At 35.1% G+C, this 18,314-nt stretch overlaps 1 protein-coding gene across 1 annotated transcript in view; it reads right to left on the reverse strand.

The window, feature by feature from the left end:
- Positions 1–18,314, reverse strand: part of DPY19L1 (dpy-19 like C-mannosyltransferase 1) — a 47,741-nt gene that overhangs the window by 1,986 nt on the left and 27,441 nt on the right. The window contains 11 exon segments of the mRNA XM_042888799.1: positions 1,015–1,140; positions 1,557–1,656; positions 2,494–2,668; positions 7,616–7,735; positions 9,520–9,544; positions 11,196–11,245; positions 11,736–11,807; positions 12,552–12,653; positions 13,408–13,488; positions 14,830–14,889; positions 16,150–16,236. Of these exon segments, the coding sequence (XP_042744733.1) occupies positions 1,015–1,140; positions 1,557–1,656; positions 2,494–2,668; positions 7,616–7,735; positions 9,520–9,544; positions 11,196–11,245; positions 11,736–11,807; positions 12,552–12,653; positions 13,408–13,488; positions 14,830–14,889; positions 16,150–16,236 (998 nt within the window).

The following is an 18,314-nucleotide window of genomic DNA, read 5'->3' on the forward strand; positions in this document are numbered from 1 at the left end:
AGAAAGAGAGAAAGAGAGAAAGAGAGAAAGAGAGAGAGAGAAAGCATTTAAACATGCTGACTTTGACTTTTTAAACCTTTCTATGAATACTTAATTGTGCCTTCTATTTGAAGTTAATGTTTGTAGTAGAAATTCTTCTCAGATTACAAAGTCAATAAATATACTAGTAATTCATTAAATTTAATTGCTTTTGTGGTTACATAATAGCAATGAATTCAGAGGGAACAGCACGTACGATGAAAGAATTCCTACTATATAAAATGTATTACCAGAGACCCTTAAAGCTTCCTATTAAATGGAGGGTGTTTCTCACATTCCAGACATATATAAAGAAAACTCACTAATTAAAACACTCACTAAATAAAGCATCTTTAAAAAAGTACTACATCCTTGTTTTTTGTTTTGGTTTTTTTTTTAATTAAGGCTCACAACCAATATAAATTCTCTGCAGTTACCTTTCAATGTTAATATTGCTACAAGCTTCCTAACCTTGCCAGTGATAATACCAAAGAAATAAAATAGACTGATTTCATTTTATCCTTAATGCAAATAAATTCAAGTGACCTTGTCACAAAGGCTCAAAAGAAAAATTAAGAAAGGTAGCATACCTTTTTCTTACAGTCTAAATGTGACAAAATTCTCAGTGACCACCACCAGTCATAAAATTCTGGTTCTCAAACCATGTTCTGCTCTGCACCTTGTAATCATTCTGGGCTTTTATTGTACATTTGTGTCTGTTCTTGCCATCACTGAACAATTGTTTCCTTTGTGAACTGTTGTAATTTACAGTGAAGTTTAAGAATATATAAAACACAGCTTTTCAGGTGCACACAATGACCGTGAAGTTACTAAAGTTGATCGCACTTCTCCAGCTAGGAGAAGCTGGAGGAAGATGTATTATGGGCACTTTTAACAAAGCACAGATTAACATTTCAGTGCTACTGCCTGATCCAAATCTCATAGGACATATTTGGATGGTGTATAATTCCTGTGAGAAAGGCAGGGATTACTCACTTCTTTCTGCTTACGCACAACGACTCTTCTAGAATGTAGTAATTCACTCCTAATTTTATTAATTCTTTTTTCACTTCTTTTGCAGGTTTCCGGCTGTACATGGAATACACTATTTTAGTTCTGGCCCTGCAAGAGAAACATCATTAAAATTTAGCTAATATAGCAATAAAACATACTCTTTAATTTTAGGTTGCACAGGAAGGTTTTTTATTTCATAGAAGGGCTAAAAAAAAAAAATCCTAAAAAAAAAATCTGCTTTGATGCAATGATTTCCTCACAAATGCAATCACTCCAAAACCAGTATACAGAGCACTCTGATGTTTCTGTAGCAGGAAACAACCATGGTTACTTTGAGTAGAAGATGTAAGAACATCAAGAGCAATGCACTTGAAATGTAATATTCAAGGCTAGATACAAAGATACAGAAACAAAATTTACTACATAACATGATGCCATTCCTACTGCATATTACTCACATTAACAGAATTAGGAGAATTTATTTTTTTTTTTTAATAAAAAAGATCCTCAGCTTTGATATTCACCTTAACCCTGCATCCTCATAATGCGGATGGTTTACAATAGGACGAAGTGCTGACAATTTAACACTTGCCATTGTAGGCATTGCTCCTGCAAAAACTGCATCTGAAAAGCAGAGTGAAAGGCATGTTTGAAATCAAGACTGAAGCAGTAAAAGCAGAGAAGTATTCTTGAAATAACTAAAATAGCAATCCTATAGAAAAGCATGAAGAGGTATGAAGTACTTAATCCTTTTGAAAAAGCCTTATACAGCACACACAGCATATGCACAAAATCATTTCTTTCTAATTTTAAAACCTTGATGTCAATATAAGTATTTAAAATAATTAAACATCTAAGATTGGAGTTATAACATATTTTATTTTTCTTGGATTAGTAGCAGAATATATTAATTATGAGAATACTGGAATTTTTTTTGTCATTTCTCACTCCATTTTTAAGCGAGCAATAAAATGTTAGACTTCTTTGGATTAAGTGAATTTTCTTGCTTTTAAATTTTTTGTTTCCAGATATTTTGATGATACTTCTTTTCTCTTTCATAAAAGAACAGAAGCAACCACAACACAGACACTTTGAATTATCCTCTAGTAAAATAATGAGCATGGACCCACATAGAGAACCAGAGTCACAAAGCAAAAACCTCCTTCAATTGGACTTTGCAAAACCAGTCTTGTTGTAGAAGCACTACACCAGCAGCCAGCACCTCTAGATTGGCAGGCTGGAGTCTAACAAAACTATTTTTTGTGGTTTTTTGTGTTTTTTTTCCTCTCCTCTATTTGAGGCAACTTCTATACGAAAGCCATACATGACTAAACCACTGTTTGTGAATAGTCTCAAGGCAAAGCCAAAGACAGTAGCAATAGCTTTGCAGATCTTCATACTAAGTTCTATAGCTGCATCTCACAGTAAGCAGCAAACAACATACATTATTAAATAGTTTACCTTGTCTAGTATTGACTTGTATCCACTCTAGAAGTTCCTCCTGTGGCAAATTGCTGAATTCTCCCATGATGTTCCACTGAGTCTGAAGATTTGCTGACCCTTCTATTGCCATCAGTGCTAAAATAGCAAACACCAATGTTTTGGGCTGGATTTTAGAGAAGAGCCATCCAAACAACTGAAATACAAGAATTGATTATTTTCTTGAGAACAATTCAGTAACAATGTATGCAGCACAACTCATTTTTATTTCTCCATAAGGAACTTAATATGCATTAGAATGGAAGACACCTCTTCTTCTATTGCTTCTCCACCACACTTTGGTGAAACCTCACAATAAGTATTTATGTTTACTGTGCATTTATCTTCAATACTACAAAAATGAAACTTGATACGAGTACAGCTTTGACAGTTCTAGTCAAAACATCAAATTCTGCAAGGAGAATTCAGTAATGCTAACGGTATTCACACAGTACTTTATCTTCTACTTGCATCTAGAAGCAAAACTAGCGTCACAAACTTCTGAAAAATGCAAATAAAAAAGCAGAATTTGGGCTAATGTTAACTTATATCCCATTCCTCCCTTCCTTGAAGAGGCTAGCCTTTGCAATTTTCCCTACAGACTGTTTATTGTAGGCTGTAAGCAAATACTCAGACATGAAAGTGTAAGCTCTTTTTAGCTACTCTGAGAAGACTTTAGATTTCAAAACTATCAAATATTCAGTAAACAAACATATTTCATTCCACATACCTTCACCCACTTTTTATTATTAAAATATGAAATGATAAAGTTTCTCACTAAGTTTGTACCAATGAATACATGTGGTTGTTGTTTTTCTTTTTTTTTTTTTTAATAAATTAGTTCTACACTACTTGAAATGATTTTGATCTCCCAAGCCACCTCTCCAAAAACGTACAATGTACTACTCTCATTCTCAAAGACTTGCTAACCACTCTAACAAGATTAGCACTATCCATGCCAATTTAATATGCCAAAAATGCCTCACTGCAGTGTAGGTCTGGATGGATGAAGCAAAATGAATTCATTTATATGTTATTCTAAAAGGGTAAAGTTCATCTTTCGCCAACAGTTGCAAAAATCTCAGTTCAATAATATGATAGAACTTGAGTTCAATGGCTTTTTAAATCAAAGAAAACTGCTTTCCTGTCATGCTCTTGTAAAACCTCAGTAACATTAGAATTATCTGAATTCACCACTGTTACGTTTGCATAAAGAGCCCAGAAAGGTTGAACATATCTGCAATTTAGAATCAAAGAATCATAGAATGGCCTGGGTTGAAGAGGACCACAATGAGCATTGAGTTTCAAGCCCCCTGCTATGTGCAGATCGCCAACCAGCAGCCCAGGCTGCCCAGAGCCACATCCAGCCTGGCCTTGAATGCCTGCAGGGATGGGGCATCCACAGCCTCCTTGGGCAACCTGTGCCAGTGCCTCACCAGCCTCTGGGTGAAAAACTTCCTCCTAAGACCACCACCACCAAAAAAAAACATTAAAAGCAGCTCTTTTTTTTTTTTTTTTTTTAAAAAACTAGATGCTGTTCCTCATGTTATTTTTTTATTACATAAATTTTATTTACGTATTTATGCTAAATATACACATTAAGTCTTTAAGTCTCTGCAACTATTCGTCTTTGCTCTCAGAATTTCACTTAGTATAGAAGAATTCCCCTTAACAGAAGAGGAAACAAATGCATGCAAACAGTAACATCTCTATTATCAATCAGGTGCCACAAGCCACAACACTGAGATACTGGAGAATATAAAGGCTCATGCAATGGTCTGAAAGAATAAAACAAAAAACTCCTCACGCTTACAAACTATTTCTAGTATCTTTTGCTTGTTTTTACATGCTGACTGTTCACATGTGCAAAGACATCTGTCAGACCAGAGAGAATCAATCAGCACAAATGTAGGGAACATGCTGAAGAGGCAAACAACCCTCACAAACAGCAATATAAAAGAGCTATTTGTAGTTTACTTAAATCATTCACCTAAACTGTAGCACTCCTGAACATGGGTATGGACTCCTAAGGCTCAAGATAGGGCTACGATTACAGGTCTTGTCACATACAGTAGACTGTCATTTAGTCTCCTCTCTATGAAAAAAAATTGCAGCAATTTAAAGCCTTACCTTTCCTAGCATTCAACACCTATATTTTTTTCAACCTAACTATGACTTTTAGATGCTGAAAAGAAGGAAAAAAAAAAATGAAATCACTAGACATGAGCTATCTGGTCCAAAGGGACAGCTCTGTAGAACATTTGCATTGGTAGGTTTCTGAGAATCTTACTGTCACTTTACAGCTGTAGGGATCAACAGCAGAATGACTAAGGGCCAAACTGCCGTGGAGGCAGAATATCTCACCTTGCACTCTTGTTCTCTCCCATCTCTGTTTTTAAATGCTACCCTTTCTACTAACAGACTAGATTGCAGTCAGTGGCACAAACTAAATTCTGAAGAACTGAAATAACTTGAAAACAAAATTGCGGTGAAATACTCTGAATGCATCCTTCCAAAATTCCTATGGTGACAATGCGAGGCATCCCATAAAAACCAAAACATAATGATTACTGGAAGCACCAGATATCATTAACTGTCATGATGGCCTTTATTACAGTAATAAACAAAAACCTACAATCCAGGATGAATTACTGTAGTGCAATTACAGAATCACACAATCGTAGGAGTTGGAAGGGACCTCTGGAGATCATCTAGTCCAACTCCCCTGATAAAGCAGGCTCCCTGCAGTAGGCTGCAAATTACTCAGATGCTTAAAAAAATAATTTAAAATAAAATTCATCAAAAGCAGACTTTCACTAATATGCAGAACCAATTAACTTGTGATACAGAAGAAGCAGAGGAGGAAACAAACTGATAGGGAATGATTGAGAGGAATGTTTTCTGTTGCAAGGTATTTTTTCTATCTTTCAGAGATTATTTCTCCCCACACAGAAAAAAAAGAAAAAAGAAAAAACCAACAACCAAAAAGAGTAGGTCAAATTTATTGCTCTTCAGTTCTTCAGAAGACTGAGAACTGAAACTAAGATTCACACATTAGAAATTTCTGTACGAGTTTTCAATAATAACAAGTCAGAAGAGCCCATCAATTTTCTTTCAAGGAAAAAAAAAGAGATAAAACTAGAATAATTAAGAACAAATTAATTTTGAACTGAATTCATTTATAAAGTAGACACTATCTAGAAATCACTTCAGAAGAAAATGACAGATATTTTTCCTTTTCTGTTTTTCTGACTTTTAAAAAGAAGCTTCAAATTTCTTATTAGCACAGTAACTGTCTTCCCCAGCCACTGCTAGTCCCTCCACTCTGTCACTTCTCTCCTTTCCTTTCATCTATATTTTGTCCATAATATTTCTCAGCATCCACTCATCTCCCTAATCTGTTCCCTTATGAAATTCAGCTCAGTATTAGTCATCACCTTTCACTCTTTCATGTTGGATACTCACTCTGTATTACGTGAATAACATTTTCTATAGAAGAATATGACCGAGGCTGGAAGGGACCTCTGAGGATTATCTAGTCCAAATTAGCTGCACAAGCAGGACCATCTAAATCATGTTGCTGAGGACTGCATTTAAGCTACTTCTGAATAATTCCAAGGATGGAAACTCCACCATCTATCCACGCAGTCTGTGCCAGTGCTCAGTCACCCTTCAAGTGAAAAACAGTTTCTCTATCATGAGACAGAGCCTGCTGTGTCTCTATTTGTGCCCACTGCCTTTTGTATTCTAATTGGGCACCACTGAAAAGAGCAGCTTCATCCTCTTTGCACCCTCAATACACACACACTTACTGACAAGATCCCCCCTATAGCCTATTCTTCTCCAGGCAAAACAGTCCCAGCTCTTTCAGACTTGCCTTGTAGATGCATATTGTAGTTCCTTTATCACCTTAATAGCCCTCTGTAGCCTCAGCAGTGCTAAGCACAGGAGATTGCTAAAAATTCTCCTCTTCACACAGCCCAGGATACCATTAGCTTTCTCTGCAGCAGGGACACATTCCTGCCCCATGTTCAACTTGGCATCTACCAGAATCCCAGGCCCTTTTCTGCCAAGCTCTCAGCTGGTCAGCTCCCAGCACATACTGGTGACTGGGGTTGTTCACTCTTAGGTACAGGAGTTTGCACTTCTTTTTCGTTAAGCTGCATGAAGTTTGCATCAGCCCACCCCTCCAGCCTGCTGAGGTCCCTTTGGATGGCAGTGAATGCACCTGGTTGGTATACCAGCCACTCTTACCAGTTTTGTAACATCAGCAAATTCTGCCTTTATACCACACCTTTAATGAAGATGTTGAAGAGGACTGGACCAAATACTGACACTGAGGTATAGAGCCATTTAGTAGACTCCAATCAAACTTCATATCATTAATCATGAGATCTGGGACCCAACCACTCGGCCAGATTTCCATCCACCTCCCTGTTTGCTTCACAAATGATTGCTTAACGGTTTCGACAAATGCAAAACTTATAAAGAAACTATTTAGATACAGATTCAGTCAAATTCACATCTCAAAAATACTGATGCTGAAATACTGAAAGTCAATTCCAAGAAATTTAAACCTCAAAAAATTCCTAGTAACATTTTGTGATATTGGTACTTTGGGCAAGCAAAGTTGCAACTGAGTTAGGCACAGGACTTTTTGATTTTTAAGGCTGAAGTGTTTGCAAGGTGTAAGACCATATAAAACTGTACCTTTAAAACCCAGTCATACACACAAAGCTGTGAGCTCAAAAGGGCCATGAAAATACAGTGTAAACTAACTCAAATACTGCTTGAATAAAATCAGTAGCTGATCAAAATAGTTTCAAGAGCATATAAGCGAGCAAGCAAAATAAGATCTACAGTGTACCTCTCTACACTCATGCTTAATACAACACATTAATTTGTATAATAATGCAGTTGGATAAGTTTAAATTTATTTGGAGAGAAGGGAGAACAGAACATCCGTAACCGTATTTTTAGACTGCAATTTAGTGTAAATGTGATACTCAGATTCAGCAATTACTCACAGAAATTTCTTTTAGAATAAATATCTAGCTACTAGCATAAATATTGAGATAGCTACAGGACTACATAAAGATCTTACCTGTTTTGAACACACCAAGGAAGCCATAACACATAAATGCGGTGTCAAGAATAATTTTAGCCTCATGATTAAAATTGCTAGGACACCGTACGCCAACAGCTGCAATGCATGGAATACCACCTGCAAAAAATTAAGAAATGTTTGTATTTACATACATAAATATGTATTTATGTATATGTTTTTATATGTATATATATGTGTTTATGTATGTGTATATACACAGAGAAGCATAATATTTACATATTTGTCTCAAACCAAGATATTCACTTTCAGTATAGCTCAAATGACAATTTTATCTGGAAAAGAGTCAAGGTGAAAGTAAAGATTTCCACATTTCAGACAGCAAACAGGACATTTTTCTGAAGTGTCTATAGGAAGTAGAGGTAAGAAGCAGGATGGAGAAGCACTAAGAATAAGGGGAGCTGGAGGGATGGCTGGCTACGAAGAAGATTCTGAAACCGAGTGTCCTGGTTTCAGCTGGGACAGAGATGATTTTCTTTACAGTGTCTGGCATGATGCTGTGTTTCTGCTTTAGGAGAAAAACATATTGATAAAACAACAGTATTTTAGCTGTTGCTGAGCCGTACTGCACAGAGCCAAGAACAAGGGGAAGAGGGCACAAGGAGCTGGGGAGACAGAACCAGAACAGCTGACCTGAACCGATCAAAGGGATATTCCACACCATATGACATAATGCAAAAGAAAACAACCTATAAAGCTGAAAGGAGTTGGCCAGTGGGGCAGCTGCTGCTCAGGGACTGGCTGGGCATCGGTCAGCAGGTGGCTAGCAATTGCTTTGTGCCTCATTCATTTTGTGAAATACTTATATACATATATGCAATCTTTACCGTTATTTCTTTCTCCCTTTTCTGTCTTACCAAATAGCTTTTATCTCAACCTATGAGTTCTATCCTTTTTTTCCTGTTTTCTCTCCGATCCCACTGGGAGGTGAGGAGCGAGAGAAAGGTTGCATGTTGCTGAGCTGCCTGTTGGGTTAAACCACAATGTAGTCAAGCAGTAAGAGGTAAAATTTCTTATGTAATCTCTTTACAGAAGTGAAGAGGCCTTGCTAAAACTTTGTTCGAAGGCCTAAACTAATTAAATGTGAAAAGAAAGAGGCAAACAATCTTTGCTACTTACACCACTACAGGCAATTTGCTTTAGTATTCTCAAAGTTAAAAAGCAGAGGTATCACTCAACACTAATTCTACATTGCCTGTGGAAGTGGAAAACACTTGAGAACGCATAGAAGCATTTTTACAATCAGTGCTTTAATTTGATTTTAATAATATTTGAATGGTGTCAGATTTTCCTCATGACACAAACCACAGTAAACTGCTCTTAAAGTTCTGCTGACTTAACCGAAAATAAAGAAAGCCATTAGAAAGCTGCCACTCAACTGTAATCTTTGGGTAAGTTTATTAAAAGAATGACATCACAATGTTGGTTTTTTTTTTTCTATTATGGTTTCTTTTTTTAAAAAAAAAAGAATATTTAAAGAGGAAATATTCATCAGTCACAAGATTATAGCACATATATATTATACCTATTCTGGTACTCAGTCCACATAGACTCAGATACTATTCTGGTACTCGGTCTACATAGGGAAAGCTGAAGATCAAGCACAATTTCAATGTTTTTCCATAGTGTCTAGCAAAAGCCTCAAAGCTTCTTATTTTTCACTGCCACCCCATCATTGGTATATTTTTATTCAGCATTCCACAGTTATTCTTTGGTGACATGCTGGACAAAAGTTAAGACAAGAATACAAAAACTGCAAACAACTAGCTTAAAATAAACCACACGTCAGCATCAGGATTGGAATACAGCTTGCAAATGGTTAAGTATTCATATTAACTTATGAATAAAATTATGCAGGAAAAAAAAAAAACCAAAAAACTTACCTCACCCTGGATAAAACGTTCCTCTCTGAATATTAAAACAAAGAAACATCATGTGATGTGTTTATATCATACAGAAAACATCTTTACTTCATAGGTATCTATAGTGGTTTTAAACAACTTAATTCAGTAAGCATGTGTCAGCTCCTGCACAGATTTACAAGGGCTGCTCTGAAAGTAATGCCTCCTGTTTTATTTTGTTGGCTCACAACATCAGAGGAGGATATTTGTGGTTTGGCAGTAGAGGTTAAACTTTCCATCAATATCCCATCATATTCTGTTACCCTGTGACATAAGGCAGCAGAGGGGCAGTCTGACCAAGCAGCATCCGACATGGAAGTAGGGATGAAGCAAAGGTGAGCCACTGAATTCCTCCACGTGGAGACATTTGCACCCACTGACATTCATTGATGCTTGCTGAATGTTTATGCAGACCAAACAGTGGATGTGAGCACAGTGAGGGGTGGGTGGTGTGTTTCAGCAGTGGCAGCAGCAATAGTGGGTCACCTCTGCTGGTGCAGATTTTTATTAGTGTGGCATGCAGGCTTTTGTTTATCTCTTATGCAAATGCATAGTTAGTGGTGGTGACTGTTTTGGAAAATAGGTTTCTGTAGCAGAGAATTTTTTTTTTCTTATCAAATAATATCATCATGCTCTTCGTTGTAGTTACCATGAAAATAAATTAGAGGCATTACTTTCAGCATGGCACACATGGTTTTTTGTCTTCATGACAAACTTTGAAATATTCTGCATATCATTACCTATCCTCCATCCTACATCTATATGGAAATCTGAATACTATTTTTTTCGTTACATTCAGGAATTATTTCATACTTGGAAAGGCTTATTTGGAGAATGAAATCTTGGTAATGCAAAAGAAGTAAAGAAATGGCACAAAAAAAAAAGCCAGGTATTTGTTTATTTAGGCACTATGTAGATTTTTTATTTACTTCTGAAAAAGCCAAAACCATATGTGAATACAGAGAAAATTACCTATACTTGTTTTTATCTGTGAAGGCAAAATGGTGAAACCTGCTCACATCTGTTGAAATTTTGACAAAAGCCATTAACATTCTGGAAAGCAGTGATGACTGAAATGATTGAGTAAAAAAAATATATATAAAATACAAAAAAAAAAAATAAAAAGGAGAGTGAGCAAGAAGATTTGTCAGTTAGGGAAAAGGCAATATTCCATTGGCCAAATTCACCCCTTTTGAGTACAAGTGATGCCAAATGCCTATAACAGACAGAACATGTAATACAGGCGTTTAGAAGATAAAGTAAAAACAGCTGGGATCCCTTCTCAAAATGAAACTTGCGTATCTTTACAACCTGGAAAAAAATAACAATGGGGAGGAAACAGCTTGCATTCCCTATTGACGGGCCTATTCACTTTTCTCCTACAAGTAAATACCAGCTTAGGAGCAGGGCAGAAAAATCAGTGATGAAATCAAACATTTGGTAGGATGTCTAACACTAACTTCAGCAGTTTAACGTAGATATTCTATAAAAATATCAGGAATAGCACATCAAAGACATTCAGTTAGTGATCTATACATAATCTGTGTTTGTCCTTTTGAATGGATAATGCAACATTTTAAGTTATTTAGCATATATCAAATCAGATGAACTTTCAGCAGGCAGATCAGCTTTACATTCACAAAGTACACAATATTTACCTTCCACACTGTTCTGGATGAGAAAAAGTCCACCTAAGATATTTCACTGCCTAAAGAAAACAAAACCAACAAAGATATGAATAAATTTTCAAAAGCAGAAGAAAACATTTCCAACATTTGCTAAATTAAATTACACCTGAGCAATCTCATTTTCAGACAATGCTACAATAAAATGCTTCAGCAAAAAAATTTTTGAGGATACCTCATTAGCCAAGCAGTCAACAATTATCCCATCTGTTCTTGTGTAAACTGTAACTTATTTTCACACAAACTATACATAATCAAATTTACCAAAACAGTTGTAAACTTTTGTTACAGCGCTCATCAGCTAAGTGACATAGATTTTTTTTCTGCTGTTTAATATCAACTCATTGGCTCAGGACTGGAACTTTGGTAAATAACTACGCCAAGGAAATTCTGAATTGCATTCAAATATTTTTGAGAAATTCTGTTTTATTACCTCAAAATAAACAGTGGTCCCTTAAAAGCAAGGGAAAAGTCTATTCAAGGAAAATGTGATTCTGTAAGTCAATCACTTACCCTTTTGACAATTACAACAAAGACCACCAGCACAACTGGTAGCAGTAGAGTCTTCGTGTATCGTATTGGAGTCTACAGTGGAAATAAACTGAATTAGTTGCTTTCTATTTGTCTAAGGTTACAACGATTGTCATTTTAAAGAAAGTATGATATAATATAAAACGTTCTCCCTTAACTGAAGCAAATTTAAACATGTAACAAACAAAAGAACAAAGCAAGCTTTAAGAAACTCAAATTTCAACTCCAACCAGCAATCCCACTCACTAGAGGTCCTAATACAAATGTCATTTGAATATTATCACCCTTCCTTTTGCAAGCTATTCAAAGACTAGAAGCAGGTTGTATCTCAAAAGAATTTGAATACTCTGAGTAACCTATAAATGTTCTGAAAGCATAGCTAGACACCGGTGAACTAGAAAAGTCTACTAGCAGAACATTAAGAAGCTCTGATGTTCATCCACAACCTAAATCTACCACATCTTTGTAGTTCTCATCACATTTCCCCTCAGTCACTTAAAATCTTAAATGTGCAGAACTGTGACCTTCCACTTATCCGTGAACGAATACTTCTTTTTAAGTAAAGACTTTTCTTAGACACAAAATCAAAACAATTACTTTTAGTCCAGTTCAATATTAAAACAATTTAAATTTAGCTGAAGTTCATTAAGTGTCTCTGATTTGACCAGTAACCACCTGGAACTTGAAAAGGAAAAGTCTTACGATGGCAGTCACGGCTCATAGGCATTTTAAGTTATGAACTGAGATAAACAAAAAAAAAGTTCCCTTTTCCATAATAATCTAATTTGATCAAATTACCTCTTTTTCCATGAAGTCGAACTCCGCAGCGCAGGTATACATTAATGTATCAAAATCCTTGTAGCCAATAAATTTAGCTTTTAATATATTACCTATATGAGCCTGGTAGGAAATACAGGGAAAGAAAAAAAACCTGCAGTAAGCAAAAAAAGAAAAAAAAGAAAAAAAAGAAAAAAAAAAGAGACTGTTCTCTGCAATTAAGTAGTTTAAAAGCATATGAAAGTATGTTTAATTAAAACAAAAGTTTAAGTCATTTACAAAACTGTTACAAACGGACTTGAGTAGAGTAAATAATATATTTGATTGTAACATGCTGGACAAAAGAAAAAGCAGAAAGTGGAAGAGGTGATACCACTGTAGCTGGGTTCAAAAAGAATACAGTTTACATACTCATGTTTCAAGATACGAGCTTCCATCATCTTGCCCCTACACCTAAGTAAGCAGCACCAGCACAGATTTTATAATAGAAGGAATAGCAGACTTTTATAATAGGACTTAAGTGCAGTTAGGAGTCCTAGTCACAAGCATTTCAGAACTGTCTTAAAAATTAGATTCAGAGGAAAGTGAACTAAGAGCCAAATAAATGAAACAAAAAAGTAGATAGAAGATATCCAAAATAAACAGATCTCAATGAAGCCATATTTAAAAGCTAACACAGTATTTATGAATTCAACAGTAAAGACACCTGTCTTCTCACAAACAGGGCAGAACGCCTCAAAGTCATCATTCATAATGAACAAAAAAAAACATATGCAATCCCTATTCCATTTCTGCAAAAGAAATCTCAGAATTTTAGAAAATGTATCATTAAGACACTAAAATTGAATGCATTTTTGATAAGAGACAGAGGACTTACATCATCGGCTACTCCAAATGCTAAAGATGTCAGGTATTTCAAGGTGACCGTCCCAACTAACCAGGCACATCCTTCAATGACCTTAAAAGACATTCAGAAATAAATAAACCTCTCTGCAAACTTCTAGGTAAAATCCTTCTTTTTAAGAAAGCTTATTACATTTAGTGATTAGTTGAAAGCACTCCTAAGTTATCACCACAATCTACAATTTTTTCTAATTAATTACACTTCCCAGATTAGAGGACACTGGGGCTTGTTGTGTTCTTTTTTAAATCCTACTACAGCCTCTCTGCTATTATCAGTTTATATTACTCTGCTAATCCAAACCTTTGAAGGAATCTGCCTTACAGTACCTCTTCAAGATAATCTCAAGAGAAACTGTCAAAGAAATATAGAAGAATTACATACAATCACTATTTTTAGTTGCATATCATGTTTATGTCTGTAACAGAAAAAAAGAAATTCTAGGCCATTTAGTTTTATTTAGTTCCTTTTAAGATTGTCTCAACTAAGCAGGAAAACTTGGCTCAGCATCTTATATCTGACAGGGATCAATGGCAGATGCTTTCAGAGAGAATATAATAAAAAGATACAAGCCTATCTTTAACCTAATGTAACCAAGGTTGCATTCACTCATCATATTTAAGGGCTGCATATGAACATGAATACCTGAGGGGCACCTAATCTTTTTCTGACTGCCTCTGCTTTTTGTTTCTTTTTTCACTTCCACAGCATAAAAATTCTCTCTCGTAAACTTACCATTGCATACAACATAAAATGCAACTATAATCTTATCCTACTCACTAGCTTTGTCATATTTACCTCAGCCTTACAAGATGCAGAATTCTAACTTACTTTAAAACCTCTACTTAGCAATTCTTTTTTAATACTTGCCACCATATTCTTTTTACTACAGTTGAACTTTGGAGAAGACCAGATTTTCCTAAACTCAGTTAAGTAATTATGTAGATACTGCTTGATGTTACCAAGCTTATTCTAAAATAATGACAGTATAGGACACAGTTTTAATGACTCTGTATAGTAGTATCTTAACTGTTATTTTTGCAAGCACTGTTACTTCTTTTAACCACCTCTTTAAATGTCTTTTGTTTTAAAGAGTTTTTATACAGATGTTAGGTATTGCAAACAGATTTAAGTTGGTAGTATAAAATTGAATGTGCTGTCATTTCAAGGCTGCTTCAATTTTGTGAAATAAATGCATACTTATACACCTTTTCTTCCTTCAGTAATTTAAAATGAATTTCTGGAAATAGGGACAATTTACTTGAAAAAGAGTAGTTTATCTGTATTTCTTGATTTTCCCGCTAGCAAATAAACTAGATGCTATCCCTCTATTTCACTAAACCAAAACAATAGGGCATAGTTCTTTTTCTGGAATTCAAGATGTATGAAATTCCTTACCCACAGGCACACTTGACTTCTGCTCCTTTTAAAGACTCGTGGGCTCAGTTCAAGAATTCCCTACAAATAAAATGAATGCACATCTCCAGTTAAGATACAGCAACAACAAAATGTTCCAATAACATCCAATGTTCCAATAAAAAAAAATCATCCAGGATGCTAAGTGTCTATTTTAACATGCAACCATTTATTCAAAGCAAACTAACAAAACCACACACCAGACTACAGAATCAACGCAACCTGAAATACAGATGAATGCACAGTCCTGTGATTTCGCTCTGCAATGGCAAAACCCACCAAAACAAAAACTTTTACTGAAGTTATATATGTGATTAAGGAAAGACTGTTTTTCTTTTTAATAACCAAAATTCTGTATTACACTGTTCTACATCTCCTTAAATCAAATCCAAAGCTCAAAAGATTTCTGAAGAAATTAGTAAATTACTAGCTGAACAATAGACAATTTCCAAACAGGACAACAGAATAAGCAGGAAAATATTGGTTCTTTCTGTTTATCACTGTTTCTCATTTTACAGTATACAGAAAACTTTAAGCTGACTTGATGAACAATGTAATTAAGAAAAACATAATTAACTTCAGTGCTTTTTGAAGTCCATATGTGGCATACACTGAGATCCAAATCTCTAGGAGAGGCAGAAAGACTGAGGAATTGAGGTATTTTTGTAGCACACTGAAGCAGAAAGGTTCACCCGATCTTAACTCCTTTTTCCCCATGTACATAATTCCCTTCAGAAAAACCATTCTGAAACTAAACATCATCAGGGGAGTTGCTTTTTGTTGGTTGTTTTTAACTTTTCAAGTCGAAATGAAAACAGTGAATCAACACGATGAGCCTTCACTGAATAATTTCACACCTGGGGAATGGCACAGCAGTTTCAGACAGTCTTAAACCACTGTAATACACATCACAGTCATCCGCACTGCATCTGCAGTTTCACAACTGATAGAAGAGCATTTGAAACAAAACTCCTCCTTGCTCATGTTTTCTTTTTGAAATTACTTTGGTCAAATCTTATGACTGTGTTAACCAGAGCACATAATCCTGTAAAATTTAAGCTGACCTAAACAAAGAGAGCTGAGCCCTACCGCAATCTCCCTTACAAAGAGGTTTTGGTGGGGAAAAAAATGTGCAGTTTTTCAGTTAATATTTATTCATTCATTCACCAAATGTATTTAAAATCTGTTTGACATCTGAAGATTTTCTCTAATGCAACAATTTCACATTTTACAGCAACGCTTACAAAACAGCACAGCATTACATTCTTATGTCTTATGATTTGTGGTCCTTAAACAACTTACCCAGATAACTACTAAAGATGCAGCATAATATGATGTCAATAACATTGAATTACCAAACATCAGAATAAAACACACTACGAGAGATACCTGAAGGAAGAAAAATAATTAAACTTAAAATAGAAAATTATTGCTAAATATAGAAATTACCCTTATCACCAACAACTTGACATTTAAAGACACCCCACCCAACAGCTGCAGGTTTCATAACTTGTTGAGAGTTATTCTGAAGAGTTGTTCTGAAAACACTGATTATAATTATAATCACTTCATTGTAGCAGACAGAAAAGTATAGAGTATTATACTAATTTATATTTAAAAGCACATATACATTAAAATATTGATCACAGGACAAACTCATCTTACATGAGATACCACTTATATTTGTGAAGTTATTCCTAACTTAATGCAATAACTAGAAAGAAATAAAAAAGAGTACCTCTCTATTCTATTATCTAACAGAGTCCTGGATAAACAAGTTTGTTGCTTTCTTTCTTACAAACTGAGAATTGCAGTCAAATTCAATGAAATTTCATCATGGGCACAGCTATAGCACATTGAAAGTCAATACAACTTTTATGCACCACACTGACCTCCTGCTGTGCTTTCTTATTAAGAGAAAGCAAGCTGCATTAATTTCCAAACTTAAGAAAGCCATAATAACAATTAAATTAATTTGAAATAAAGCAATATCATAATATTATATGTTAATATAATAAAAGTATCTTTAATAATATTAATATTATTATATAATATAATTTTATAAATAAAATTATTATTATATTAATATAATAATAAAATTTCTGCCTTCTCTTTCTATGCACAGGAATAAGTAATAACAGCATAGTTATTAATAAAATATGTAGCCATTTGTATTTTTTTTTTCACAGTTAGACTTGAATTTTCCACAAAATCTAGGGGAGTGGAGAGGTGGAATCATAAACTCCAAGAAGAAAGACTGGCAGTTTCCCCAATCTCAGTATATATCTCTATAATACAACACAAATACTGAATTTAGGCTTTTTATGGCACTTTGTCACCAGTATTATACACTTATTGATGTAAGCCAAAAGGTACAAATATTTCATCCCATTTCTGCAGAAAAAAATATGACTAAGCCAAGATGCTTACTTGCAAATTTCCCTTTTAAGCATGACTAGGAACACGTGCTTAGTGTCCCAGGCTTAAACTGGAATTAGGCTGTACAGAACTTATCACTGCCTTTCATTTACCAATTACCATATTTCAAAGAGTATGGAAAAAAAATATGAAACAGTTTAGCTCTAAGCTTCTTTCATGTGGTAAACATTCGCTTTCCGTTCACTAAGTTTGCATAGCATAATTTTAGCAAAAATATTCATCTAAAAATGGACACAACTCTTCAGAAAGTTGTTTACATCTTCCTACATATTTATGACTGTAGTCTTACATCTTCCTATATATTTATGACTGTTGTCTCTCTTCGAGGAGCAAAAATTCCTGGCAGCAGAACTCAATCATTTTCTTAACTTTAAAAACCAAGTTCAGGTATATCATGTTGAAGCTCAGTTGTCTTTTACTTATTGTCATCTCCTGCCTTTCTTGACTTTCTGATCAGTTTTACAAAAGGTTTTTTTTTCCCCCAAATTGATACCTTTTTTGTCATCCTTTCTGAACAGCTCTCCAAACAACCACAACATCTTTGTGCGATCCAGACTTCAGTAGTTTTCAAAACCCACTTTGAGCTGGGATTCTCTCATTTTGAACTGCAAACATCTCATTTATTGTTTCCACTAACCAAAGGCATGAAGTGAGTGCTACCTTTTCAACTTCTTATTGCTCATGCTCTACTACTTAGTGTATTTTCTAATCTGCTGTTTGTGAATGCATCTTTGAATTCACGGAATAAGCAGAGATAGAAAATATTTTTATAGACCTTTTAGGTTGAAAATGGTTCTGGAGTTTGGAAATTCCAATGCATCAGACAGACTGTCGTTTCTGTCACTGTGATATACACATTTAAGATCAAATATTTAAATCCAGGCCCCTCCAGCCTTTGCTGTTTCCTCCCTTGAGGCAAGGGAGGCCTTGCAAAGGGATCTAAATACATTGGCACATTGGGCAATCATCAATAGCATGAAGTTCAACAAAAGAAAATGCTGGCTTCTACGTGTGAGATGGAATGATTC

The sequence above is a fragment of the Lagopus leucura genome, unplaced genomic scaffold (assembly GCF_019238085.1).
Source record: "Lagopus leucura isolate 7727_CA_CO unplaced genomic scaffold, USGS_WTPT01 Super-Scaffold_100157, whole genome shotgun sequence".
NCBI lineage: Eukaryota > Metazoa > Chordata > Aves > Galliformes > Phasianidae > Lagopus > Lagopus leucura.